At 35.7% G+C, this 14357-nt stretch overlaps 1 protein-coding gene across 1 annotated transcript; it reads right to left on the bottom strand.

Annotated features, from left to right (window-relative positions):
- Positions 1 to 952: 952 nt before the first annotated feature.
- LOC137951117 (L-ascorbate oxidase homolog) lies at positions 953 to 5354 on the bottom strand. The gene is made up of 8 exons (XM_068797718.1): positions 5000 to 5354; positions 4789 to 4898; positions 3039 to 3309; positions 2708 to 2810; positions 2219 to 2564; positions 1747 to 2112; positions 1553 to 1631; positions 953 to 1472 (listed from the first exon to the last, which is right to left on the bottom strand). The coding sequence occupies exons 1-8, from the start codon at positions 5135 to 5137 to the stop codon at positions 1260 to 1262; spliced, it is 1626 nt and encodes a 541-aa protein (XP_068653819.1). The 5' UTR covers positions 5138 to 5354; the 3' UTR covers positions 953 to 1259.
- Positions 5355 to 14357: the final 9003 nt, after the last annotated feature.

Raw genomic sequence — 14357 nt, 5'->3', positions numbered from 1 at the left:
ATTAACACATCGCCTTTCTTAAATCTTCAAATATTTTAAAAATATTTCTAGTGACATTTTAACCATTTAAATTTCACTTCTATTAAAAATAAATTTAATTTTTATAGTTTTTATTGATAAAATAAAAAATTGATTTTAGTAACATATTAAGAAAAATAAAAATATCAATATAAAAATGGTCTTAATTATTAGGAATAAAAAAAATCTTTTTTTTTACGTGAATCGTAACATGGTATCAGAGCAAAGAGGTCTTTGTTTTTAGATGGCTTTGATCGATTCCAAACATTTCGGACAAATCCATACACAAACTAATAATAAAGAATTCTCACGAAAATTTCATGTCAAGTTGGAGTTACCGAGGAAGCAACTACGGAGGAGTCTTTTACGATTTTCATGGCAAAGGAATCTGACAATGAAAAAATTAATATGATGGAGTATTACATGAATCTTATAAGAAAAAATCTCACATTAAATGTTTTTTTTAGTTCTATCAGTTCTCTATTTATATGTCAGTTATTTAATTGCATTAGAATTTATCTTTAAGTATCATATTTGGGTGTAACTAGAAAATGGGTAGTTTAATTTTACTCCAATTCCTATTTTTTTGTCTATCATAAATAGTGCTCCAATATTCTCAGTTTATAAATCAATCAATACATTTATTTCTCCCCTAAAATTCCCAACATGCTTTTATTTCATAATTTGCTCTGTTGAATCAGAGTAATAAAGGAAGATATAACACTGTTAAATCTCCTTTTTTTAACCTAGAAGATAATCATCCTCTGTTTTTCCCTACCATTACAACTCTATGAACCATTCCATTTTGATTCATCTGGCATGTCAATGCTAGAGAATTTTCTTACGATGGAAATTGCAGCTTCCAGAAGTTGTTTTTCGGTGGTTTCTATGGATAAAGAAGCAGAAACAGACAAGAACGAACAAAGAAAACCAATGAAGAACAACTATGAATATTATTGACAACATGTAGCGTCTTCATGAGAAGAAACATGACTGATTAAGATGGTAATAAATAACAAAAATAAAAGTTGCCTCTACAGAAGCTGGGAAGTAGTTCTCTGATGATAATCAATTGGATTATCATTTGCCTTAAATAGTGCCTGCCATCCAATAATAAAAAAAAAAAACTAATGAAATTCTCATCCATCAAAGATAAACCGTGGCATTGGAGTTCCAGCTTAGCTCATAAGAAATGAACCTGTCACCCCCTCTTGACGGATCTTTTCCAAGTCTTGGTTGTATCAAAAAGGCCTGGTTCTGCGACCAGAAGCACGGCCACATAGAAGAGCATTTCTTGGGATTGGATATTCGTCTCTCCATGAATTTGCTGGAGAATAAACTCGAAGGTAGAACTGCTGACCCAGGTACTGACGAGCCCAGTTCTCCGATCTTACATTCCACATCCCCACATTGTCCAAAGCCATGTAAACTGCAGTCCATGACTTGGGGTAAACCTGAAGTAGATAACATACAGACAATTGTTAGAATTGTCTTCAATTAATTTCTCAAGTCATGAGAGAGGAATCATTCCCACCTGAACAGTGCAACGAGCAACGGTATCTCTCAGATTGTAATTTTGCCTACTGGCTGTAGTCCACTGACCTCCATCCATTCTGCTCGTTGCCAAAGGAGAAAATTAACTAACATCTCAGCATCATTGCGAAAATACACAGGTTGAAGTCCACAAATTTGAATTTAGTTCCGATTTCTGAAAATGGCTTTACTTACCCCACGACAAACATTGAATACCCATCAATGTGCCATGACTGCACAGTATCTTCACTATTTTCAAACACAACTTCAACATAGGTTCGGAAGTCAGCTCCCATGACAGATGTTTGAAGGTAACCACCTCCACCAGTGGGGTTATCAGGAATGCTTCCAACAGTGAAGATACCCTGGATGTTGTAGAAATCGGCCACCTTCAAAGGTGTGTCTGCTGGAATATAGGATACACTGTTTACAGCATATCTCTGCTTGTTGTTGATCACAGGAGCAGAGTTAGCAAGCCTAATGGTTCGGCTAATGGGTATCATTCCGTAATGATAAGATCCCTGAGGATTGGGTCTGGGCCCACTGGCAGTCAAATTCCACCTGATAAAGAAAATTTGTGTAAATGAATTCAATAGAAATACAAGTAGCACATGGTATGATAGACAGGATAGAGGAGAAGGTCAACAGAGGGGGAGCAGGCAAATACCTAATAGAACGGGCCTGATTAAGAGACCAGTCAATCTGAATGGTAGGACCCCCTGGTGGTGGCCCAGAAACTCCTCTAGCAGAATTGCTATAGTGGAGAATAGCATTGCTTGTGAGCACCGGGTTAGTGAACCTTGAGGAGACAACAATATAGTAGTCTTGTGGTGGCTGATCAGCTGTTACCAAGACAGAATAGGATTGCCCCAAGTGGACATCGAGGGATGAGTAAGTGTTTTGCAGTGTATGGGACCCCTCTACTTCCACCACTTTCATCATGTGTCCTTGAATACGAAAGTTGAAAGAGGTGGTCAAACCCACATTGGATATCCGAAATCGGTATGTTTTACCTGCAAGAAGTTTTAAGGACAGAGAGACAGCAAATACTAGTTAAAATTCATTTGATATTGCACAATTTTAAAGTTCAAAGGATTCTATAAATTGTTGCAATGAGATATGGAAATCCAAGCACAGATGGAGTGTGATAGGTTACCCTGATCGACTGTAAAGGTGTTGCCATATGCTCCCCGTCCATTAATAAGAATGCCATCAGGAAAAGAAAGATCATGCCCACTATCCAATATAGCTTTCAGGTCCTGCAAAGAAGAAACCAAAAGAGAGGTTCCAATTCATGTTATTATGTTAGGATGAATCTTACTTGGCAGTTGGCACCGGTATGCATTAAAAACATCAGATAATTGGCAGAGTAGGTATGTTAAACATCAGTAACAACAAATTTGATTTATTATGCATGATATGAATGAAAACAATCAATTCAATTAGTTGAAAGGTTGCTTCACTATTGACGATTTCAGTCTACTTACAGTGTGATTAGCCTTGAACCAGTCACCAGCCAGTATCGTATAATCCCCCGCAGGTGGGTCAAAGGGGACAGGAATCCTTGGTCTACTTAAAATCTTGATGCCACCAAACCCCCCAGCAGCCTTGTGAAGGGCCAATGAGGGGAAGTAGAAATAACTTCCTATTTGATCCTTCACTTGAAGCATGTAAGTGAAGTTCCTGCCAGGAGGGATTGGGCAGTTTGTGCCATAAACTCCATCTTGCCATGAATTCCTTCTCTGCTGAATTCCATTCCTGCTCCAATACAAGCCAAATTTGTTAGTCAATACATTAGCATTAGTGCATAAGCACAAAGCGCTAACTGCTACGAAAATTGATAAGAACTTTTTTTTATAACATTCATTTCCAAACAAATAATTACATTTGACCATATCAACTCAGTGGCGCAGTGACAACAGAATTTTTAAGGAACATTCCATTTGCTATATCCATTGCACCTCGAGGGACTCACTGTAAGAATTTATCATAGAGTTCAGACTGACACATATCTGCAGAATATCTAGAAAGACAGTAAATGTGTACCTAATATGCAAATCTTGGTCGGTAATATCCAATAGTAAACCCAATAAGAAAATGTTTATACTATCAATAAACTTCATCATGGCCTTATTATTGATTAATACAAACAGCTCCTTCAGAAAGTAACCCATTAAAGTCAACTCTATATCAGAAACATCAGGCAATGTACCACCCAATTATGAGGTTCCAATATTTTTTGAAAAGACTCTACTTTCACAGACAGTCCTGATTTTATTTTTGCTTTCTATACAGATGCCAAAACAGACCCACTGTCCCCGACCCAGAGCCAAATACGCTCACCAAAACTTCCTCTAACCAGTCTACAGAATGTCAACAATCTGCCCATATAATTCTCTGTTCTAAATTTTACTGTAGTTCTGCAGGATGATGCTTTAAAGAAATAGTGACAATGCTAAAGCAGCAAAAAGAACCATAGTGCCGCAAAATTGGATGCCACAGCCCAGAATTCAGAACCATTTTATTTTTTTTAAAAGAACTCAGATCCCTTTAAAAAATACCGCACTGGCGACATTGAATCTTCACAAACTTGGAACTGACAGGAAGCAGTGGACGATTATCACGACGCTAGGGCGAACTGGCAAATTTATTCCAACTTGCTCACAAGTCACAAGTGTAAAATAAGCCCTCTGAGAGCGTAAATACTGTTGGACTATCATAGATTTTATGTTACGGGCGGTAGCTAAATGGACCCATTGGGGGAATCCTACAACCACTCACCCCAAGCAGAACGTACATGGAATCAATATAAAAAGGGTAAAAGAAAAAGGCTCGAGTAAGATGAGCGACGAAGGCACAGATGCCGCTGGTAACGACCTAAAAACCTTAAAAGAAACAGGTAACCTGAATTACTGGCGGATGTAGTGCAGCAACTTCATTTGAGAATCCCGACCATAAAGTTCTAACTAGAAATCGGTCGCCTTGACCCACAGCTTGACGTTCTAGTTGGTTCGTCATTTTAAGAAAAAAGATGGGCATAATTGATATTTCAATACTGAACAACGAACAGTTGCTTTCATTCAAAATAGCAGCGCAAAAATAAGGCAATGAAATCTACAAATGACGCATTTTAACCACGTATGGAACGAGATCACCGAAACGAAGGCAAAAAAGGAACGATTCGCTTATGACGGTGTCATTGCAATGCTACTTATTCTTCCTGAATGTACAACTCACCAGGAGAGGAGGAATGGCTCGTCGAGACTGTTAAAAACATTAATGATCAAGTTGTTGTTCGTCACCGTATCGATCTGAGGACCTGGAAACTGTCCGTTTATCAAAATTCCCTGTAAATGAAAAACGCATCTCATTCATCAAACCACTCGGCAAACAGAGCCACATTTTCCACCAAAACAAACAAAACAGAGTTGCACAAGAAAAACCAAACCTGTTGTTTGACTCCAAGAGGGTAAATATCTCCATAAGTAACATTCCACGTGAAAAAAATGTATGGGTCTTCGCCATTGACAGAGACGAAGAGCAGCAACAAAGTGATGAAACCGCCTAACAGAGCTCGGTTCTTCATCTCCCCCGTTCCTCTCTCGTCTCCCCTTTTCGGTTCAAAAAGAGATTGGACAACTATAAACAAGAGAGATAAAGAGAACAGATCTAGCGAAGAATAGCCATTATGGAAAAGGAATAACAAAAGAGCTGTTTTTTTTGGCTTTCTGCTTTTCTTTTCGCGCTTTTTCCCTGGCTGCTCTCTCCGAATTCGAAAAGCTCGAAGACGAAAATCAAAAACGTCGGTGACTCATAGATTTCGAAGCGCTCTCTGTAAATAAGCAGGGAAAGGACTGAAGGAAGACGACAGATATGAGCTGGAAACATGTCAGTAGAGTAATAGCACTGGATGGGACATCCATACTCTGTTACTTCTGCCTTCGACGAGCAAATCTGGATGAGAAAGACAACGCTATTAAATTACCATAATACCCTCATCCATATTTTGTATTTCCTTTGTTTACTTGATTTCCTTTTTTATAAAATAACATAATAATGAATATAATATAAAATAATTAAAATTTAAATTATTTAAATTAAGTTTAATGGTTAAATTTTCTAAAAAAATCTATAAAAATAAATTTTTAAGCCTCAAAAAATAAAATATTTTCCTTAAGGAAATAGAAAATATTATATTAAGGTAAAATATTATATTAAGGAGTAAATAGAAATGGTAAAAAAAATTAGAGGGGATATAGGCGTCAAAACGAAGAGAAAATAAGAGAAAAAGGAGAGAAATTATTTGGATATTAATTATTACGTGAGATCAGGCATTTCATGTGCAAAAAAAAAATACAGACGTCATGCCTCAGAGAGGAGAAAGCGCGCGTCGGTGGCTGCATTTGGCATTTCGCGGGCAAACCAAAGCAGCCCTGACCAATATTCAGTGCTATTTATTATAGTAAACTGATTGTTTTACCGGAATGAAAGAGTGGAGCTGTAAATAGAAAAACTGATTCAAGAGGCGCCGAATCGCGAATCTGAGAAGCGATCGTGGACAAGAGAGGTAAGAGGTAGATTAGACAATCTAGTGGACTTGTTTATCGCTCGTTTTCCTGTGTCTCGATTCTCCAATCCGGATATGTTTTTTTTTCATTGCCGTCGTCAAAATCAAACAGTTGAGCTGCAAAAAAACACCTGAGGTGAGTAATCGCGAATCCGAGAAGCCATGGGGGTTGAGAGAGGCAAGCAGGTAGATAGATCATAGATATAGTGTGAACTTGAATCTGGATGTGTCTACGTTTCCTAGTCATGGTCTGTCTGTAAACTGATTGTCTTATAAAATCAAACAGTTGAGCGGTCAAAAGAAAAAACTATTAAAGAGATGAGATGGATGAGAGAGATAAGAAGCTAGATTAGACAGATCTAGTGGACTTTGTTTTACACTCGCTTTCCTTTGTCTCGATTCTCGAATCTGGACGTGTTTTCGTTTCAGTGTCGTCGTCTACCTCTTTCGTTTTTTTCGTTTTTTTCTGGAATTTGGGATTCGTGCTTTCGCCACTCTGCTGCGCGTCTCGACTGGCAAACGCGTTGGGTTGACAGAGGAATACGCGGTTGCGACGCATTAGGGTAGTTGGGTTGGGAGGAACAGCCAGTGTGTCAGTGTTTCGAACGATATGCAGGTGAGAACACTTCATCACATGTAGGATGGGCCCCCGGAGAAGAGAAGTACATGATCCTTCTCATCACTGTTCGAGTGGAGTGAGATCCAGTGAAACAAAAGGTCATAAAGATGATCAATTTGGAGTGCTCGAACATAGTGAACAAGATTGTCTATGTAAGAATAGGAATCTGATACCCTTGTTGGAAAAATTCATTATGACCTCCTCTTAGGAACTTAGTTTTAGGTCAAGTTAATAGTGCTGGAAAAATAATAAATTATAACATTATGTAAAATCGATAATAATTATTTGTAGCAATACATGTATATCAATTAAATTAACTGGCTTTCTTCTTTATTCAGCAAACTCCAAGCATTTTTTTGTTTTTTTTAAGGAAGAGAAATGTAGTTTTTTTTGTTTGGATACATATGAAAAATGGAAAAGAAAAGAAATTTTGTAATATTTTAAAAATTTTATGATTAATTTTTTTTCTCAATTTTCTATTTCTTTTATTTTCTCACCAAATTTCATCATTTTGTGAGAAGTGATTTTCTTTCTCATTTTACTTTCTCTTAATTCTCTACTGCTCAACAAGAAAATATTTTTCTCTCCCTTTTCCTTTATGTGAGTGGAGAGAAAAAAAAGAAAAAAGAAAAGAAAAGAGGTTTCTTTTTTCTTGTTTAGATGCCTATGAAAAATGAGAGAGAAAATGGAAGAAAAAATAGTTTTTTTGTTTGGATATAAGTGGAAAAATAAAAATAAAAGAAAATTAGTAATATTTTAAAATTTTGATGATTAAGATTTTCTCTCAAGTTTCTATTTATTTTTTTCTCTCTAAAATTCATCATTTTATGAGAGAAAATTTATTAACTAAATCTTATTCTCTATTGCAAAACAAAAGAAAATAATTTTATCTCCCTTTTTTTTCTTTTTTTACGAGCCCTTAGTTTCTTCAAGGTCATGGTGGGAATCGTCAAATGAAGGTTTTTTAACTCTCAACCAGAGCATTATTGATTTATCTCAAACCTACAAATTTCTTTTTCTCAAATTTGTTGTTAGAAACTTTGAAGATAGCGAAGTAACTATTACTGCTTAGATAAAAACAGTTGAGTGTGACATAGTTGTCATCAAAACTGAGTCTCAGATAATTATGATCTTATGGTTCAAACTTCCATGACCCCAACAATAGCTATAGATAAGGGCATGGCCCAATCAAACACCTTACCTCCCAAACTGGAAATTTGAAGTTCATCTTCATCTTCATCTTCATCCCATGCATCTACATGATTTTCATATTCGAAATTTAAAACCATTGATTTTATTAATTATAAAATGAGTTAATTAAACCAAGTGTTTGAGTTAAAAATATTTTAATTATCACTATTAAATCACTAATACAATAGAGTAAATAAAAAATAAATATGATTAATGAAAAAAAATTATATTAATAACATAAGATAGATTTTTTACATAGTATTAATTAATAATATATTTTCACAAAATTAAAAGTAATTAATTAATCAAATGCATACTTTAACTATATTTTATTTACCAGAGACTTAATTATGAAGTTTAATATAGTAATAAAATTAAACAAAAATAATAAATAAATATATATACAACTTTATTAATAACCTAAAAAAAAGATTATTCAAATAACAAGTTCATGCCTTTAATATTAAAATCATCAAGTTACAAGTTTAATACATACGAACGACACATGTTCAACAATAATAAGATACAACCATCATTTATCGTTCCACATGGAAATCGATATGGCATCTCAAAATTGTACGACTCTTGTGGATTGTAATGCACTTTGCCTCTGAAAGCTTGTAACTTGGCTACCCTCATCCTCAAGACCATCGCAATCGTCGCTATCTGTATCATCCATTGCACCTAATTGGACCGCATCACCTCCTCCACCGAGCTCGCTACCCGAATCATCATCTTCATCTTCATCTCCAAATATATCATCATAATCCCTAACCCGAATCAAGAATTTAGACCCTAAAACGTAACCCTAAATCCCACAATTATGCACAAATAACCCCCAATTAGGCACTGAAAATAAAATTAAATCAATTAAAATATTAATTTAATGAAAACAAAATTAGGGTTTAGTCATACCTTCAAAAATATGGGGAAAACCGAAGCCGAACGGTGAAATTGATGCCGAATGGGGAAATCGATGCCTACTCGAAGTAGAAATTAAGCAATTGATACCCAAATGTCAAAATCGAAGAAAATCCAAATTGAACAAAATCAGAAGGTATTTTGGGAGAAAGGAGAATAGCGAGAGAGAGAGAGAAGGGTGTGGGAGGCTGAAAGGGAGAAGAGAGAGAAGAAAGGGAGGTCGAGAGGGATAAGAGAGAGAGAGAGAGAGAGAGAGAGAGAGAGAGAGAGAGAGAAGCGAGAGAGAAAAATGGAGAGCGAGTCTGAGAGAAGAGAGGGAGGCACGGAGACAAGAGAGGGGGTGCGAGTCCGAGAGAAGATCGAGAGCCGGAGGCCGAAGATGAGAGGGAGTAGAGAGGAGGCCAGAGAGGAGAGTCCGAGAGAAGAGAGGGAGCAGAGACGTCGGGGCATAGGGAGACGAGAGAGGGGGTGCGGGACACGCGAGAGAGGGGGTTGCGAGGAGAGAGAAGGGAAAAAAATCAATCGCAGCGCGCGTCCTTCATCTAGAATAATGGGAAAAATGGTCCTCAACAAGATGAATTTTTTTTATAACGTGGAGATGAAGGACTGCTTCATCCCCAACATCTAGATGAAATGTCATCTGTGCTCCACTAATGACTTCAACTGATGAAGGGCATAATGCGGTTGATCTTCATCTCAGACTTCAAGTTAACTAACCCCCCATTACCTCCCACTAGGTAACTTGTCCCTTACTCGCAAGAGAAATTTTTTACTCATAACGAACTCATATTCGATGCTCTAGGCTTCCAAATGTGGAATGGGGATCTTGTCTAACTAACAGTAATTTTAGTGAACGGTAAAATTATAGTTTCTTGCATGTACAAAGGCCTTCTTGTTACTCTTAGAAAATAGACATAGTTGTGATTTTTAGGGGGGGTTAGTCAACAAAATGAAAATTTGATCTTCATCTTCATCTTCATCTTATGCATCTACATGATCTTCATCTTCATCTTATGCATCTACATGATCTTCATCTTCTAAATGGGTGTTAGTGTGGACAACTTCATCATCATCTTCATCTTAGAAATTTAAAACCATTGATTTTATTAATTATAAAAATAAGTTAATTAAACCAAGTGTTTGAGTTAACAATATTTTAATTACCACTATTAAATCACCAATATAATAGAGTAAATAAAAAATTATGATTAATGAATAAAAAGTATTATATTAATAACATAAGATAGATTTGCATGGTATTAATTAATAATATATTTTGAAAAAATTAAAAGTAATTAATTAATCAAATGCATACTTTAATTATATTTTATTTACCAGAGACTTAAATATGAAGTTTAATATAGTAATAAAATTAAAAATAATAATAAATAAATACATATACAACTTTGAAAATAACTAAAAAAAATTATTCAAATAATGAGTTCGTGCCTTTAATATTAAAATCAACAAGTTACAAGTTTAGTACATATAAATTACGCATGTTCAAAAGTAATAAGAGTAAACCATCATTTATCGTTCCACATGGAAGTCGATATGGCATCTCGAAATTGTGCGGCTCTTGTAGATTCTAATGCACTCTGCCTCCGAATGCTTGTTACTTGGCTACCCACATCCTCAAGATCATCGCAATCGTCACTGTTTGTATCATCCATTGCACCTAATTGGACCGCATCATCTCCTCTACCGAGCTCGCCACCCGAATCATCATCTTCATCTTCAAATATATTATCATAATCTTCTGCACGTATATAATTGTGCAATATGCAACAAGCATGTACAATTTTCACCTGGATCTTAAAAGAAAATGGAGCAGTGCCTTTTAACATTTGAAATTGAGCTTTTAAAGCACCAAAAGTTTGCTCAATAATATTCCGTAAAGATGAATGTCTTCGGTTGAATAATTCTTTTTCCTTTCTAGGAATATTATCTCCAAATTCTTGTAGATGATTTCGGGTTCCTCGATATGGAGCCAAAAATCCCGGAAGATTTGCATAACCAATATCGACTAGATAATATTTTCCTATAATAAAAATTATATACCACATAAAATAATTGAAGATAAAATAGATAAAAAATTACTGCGTAAAAATATATTACTTACCTTCAGGTACAAAGATTTTATCTCGATGAATCAATGCGTCCTTCAGTACACGGGAATCGGCTGCTGACCCCTCCCATCCAGCCAGTACGTAAGTGAATTGCATATCAAATGAACATGATGCCATCACATTTTGTGAGAGATAAACTTTTCTATTCCAAAAACTTGGTTGATCTTCAAGTGGAATGTTGGTTTTGATATGAGTTCCATCAATAGCTCCAATACAATCCTAATTATATATTTTTAATTAATATTTATTAACTTTGTATATTAATCTAAAATTATTTAGTTATAGGAAGTGATGTTACCTTGAAGTAAGGATAAAACATTGAATTGGTTAAAATCTTTGAGTGTGTGCGTTCCGAAGGCCGTTTGACGTAATCAGAGTGAAGTTTGAGGATTGCATCCAATACCTTGTTGAAATACTTACTTATCGTCCAGTTTGATCTATCATACATCTCTGTTGTGACACTATACACTTGTCCTTGACCAACAGTTAGGAGGAAATATGCAAGTTGTTCTTCAACTGAGATGGTCTTTGTGGCTGATAAAAACTCTTTACTAGTAAGTATATCTGTTAATTTGTGAAATACCAGTTGGTTCATCCTGTAAACTTTCTGAAATTTAACTGGTGATTTGTCTAGTGCTTTTTGCAAATACAATGGACCATTCATCCCACAAGAACGTAGTACACGTCTGTTGCAATGGTACAGATAGTATCTTTCCATGGCGATCAACAAAGTTGTGAATGCAACCATAGTTGCAACCTTTTCATTGTTTGTCATAGTATCCATGGAAATCCACAAATTCAATCGCCTAAAATTCATAAACACAAGTAAACATCAATCTTCAATCATAAGCTATTTGCAATCACACCTATAAACAACCATATTCATCCACATTCCCACATCCTACATTCAATCACATCCTATATTCATCCACATTCCCACATCCTACATTCAATCACATCCTATATTCATCCACATTCCCACATCCTACATTCATCCACATTCCACATCCTACATTCAATCACATCCTACATTCATCCACATTCCACATCCATACTCAAAGCACCATATTCATCCATGCAATATATAAACACAACATATCAAATTTAAATATAAACTATGCTAATAAGTCTTACAACATCATAATACAAATATCATGCCTAATACATAACAATATTCTAAAAGAATAGTGTATTTATAACGCATTACAATTAGTTTTCAAAACAAAATTTAGGCCACTCGACCCGCTCTTCCACTGTCATCTCCGTAAACATGACCTTCTTACTTGGCGTATCTAACCATGAAGGAGCGCGAAACTTCAATTTTGTAGGCAAGTCCGGGATTTCCTTGAGGGTTTTGACCCAATCTCTTACAATATTGTCTTTCATCATGAAATTCTCAAATGTCTTAGCAATTCGATCTATTGCATCAAAGATTCTTCTACTAGTGTCATCATCGGGCATTTCGGTTTTCTTTCTATGACGACTTGAAGATGACCGTTTACTTCTTTCAGATTGATTACCTAGAGACTCATCCATGCTTAATAATGGTGATGGAGTATCCCTAACCATATCAACATCCTCTGGCTCATCTATTGGGACATTTTTAGATTCATGGATCACTTCATCGCCCTGATCTACAAAGGTTGCAGCTCTTGACCCTACTGCTATTGTGTTTCCCACCACCACAGCTAATTTGTCGTACAGGGGGCAACCTTCACGTCTGTACTTCTCAGCATCTTTATGTTCCTAAAAGAATAAAACATCATTTAGACGTCTTGGAATAGAGTTATACTAACGCGAAAAATATAAAAAATATTTTATAGTACATCATGTAGTCAAACCATACAGATTTACTGACCTTTATGTAATCAAGCCATACAGAATTACATGCAGTAACTCGTTGTGTGGTTGCATCCCAACCAAACCCACTAGTGTTGATACAGCTCGTTACCATTTGGTATGTTTTCTTCCATGCTCTTGTTCGATTCTTCACCTGCTCAACAGTTTTTTTCATGAATGTGTCTTCATTGAACTTATTTACACACTCTATGTATACCTCATGCTTCCACACCCCGTTAGGCAACTTGTTCCCTAGATTGACCTGCTCGACCAAGAGATCGAGCATTTTGCTATCATCATCGAATGTCCAAATATCATATGTTCGACCACTTGGTTGTCTTCTTGCAGCTATGTATAATCTAAATCCGAGACGGTCCTCAAGAAAAAAACTTTATCAGACAACTTTTACTCGTCACGGAAACACAAACGATAAAAAAAAAATACCAACACAAACCATAAAAAAAAATTCCATGTGGTGGATATGTATAATACCCTAATCTCCTCACCACATGGCAAAAACATTTCATAGCACTTCAAAAATTCTCAACAACATTCTCACACATTTCAAAATTAATTAAATTATTTTCACTAGTGCATATGCACTAAACAATGAAAACACACACACATCAAGTCCAAATTCACCAAAGACCCCTAGAAGAGCCCCATATAACTTCGCAGTCACTATGACCTGTACCTCGTCAGTGATGGTGGTCGGGTTTCTTTGGCTAATAGATGCCCGTGTAGGCGACTCAACCTTGTTTGAATTGGACTAAAAACCCTTAAACACTAATTCCATAACTTAATACCTTAAAAGCCCAAAATCCTAAACCCTAATTCCAAACCCTAAACCTAAAAAACCCAAGAGCTTAAAAACACAAAACCCCCCAAAACCTTAAAAACCATAAACCCCCTAAACCTTAAAAACCCTAATCCCTAAAATACCCTAAATCCTTAACCTAAACCCTAAACCCTAAACCCGAAACACAAACCATAAAAAAAACCCTAAACCATCAAACCCTAAACCCTATCACCTACTAAACTCTAAACACTAAACACTAATTCCAGAACTTAATACATTAAAAGCCCTAAACCCTAAACCCTACACCCTAATTCCAAACCCTAAACCCAAAAAATCTTATAGCTTAAAAACACAAAACTCCCAAAACCTTAAAAACCCTAAACCTTAAAAACCCTAATCCCTAAAATACCCTAAATCCTTAACCATAAACCCTAAACCCTATTTACTGGACCCTTAAATACCGAGCAACAAACCCTAAAAATAATCCATACACGAATCAAGAATTTAGACTATAAACTGTAACACTAAATCCCAAAATAATGCACAAATAACCCCCAATTATGCATTGAAAATAAATTTAAATCAAATAAAACACTAATTTAATGAAAAAAATTAGGGTTTAGGCATACTTTCTGAAATTTGGGGAAATCCGAAGCCGAAGGGTGAAATCGATGCCTAATCGAAGTAGATATTAAGCAATCAATGCCCAAATGTCCAAAATCGAAGAAAATCGAAATGGAA

Source organism: Aristolochia californica, unplaced genomic scaffold (genome assembly GCF_029961685.1).
Source record: "Aristolochia californica isolate CCGP_79_NKW_82.1479 unplaced genomic scaffold, dmAriCali1.0.hap1 SCAF_15, whole genome shotgun sequence".
Taxonomy (NCBI): domain Eukaryota; kingdom Viridiplantae; phylum Streptophyta; class Magnoliopsida; order Piperales; family Aristolochiaceae; genus Aristolochia; species Aristolochia californica.
The sequence above is the reverse complement of the archived record's forward strand: the minus strand, read 5'-3'. Positions and strand labels throughout refer to the sequence as shown.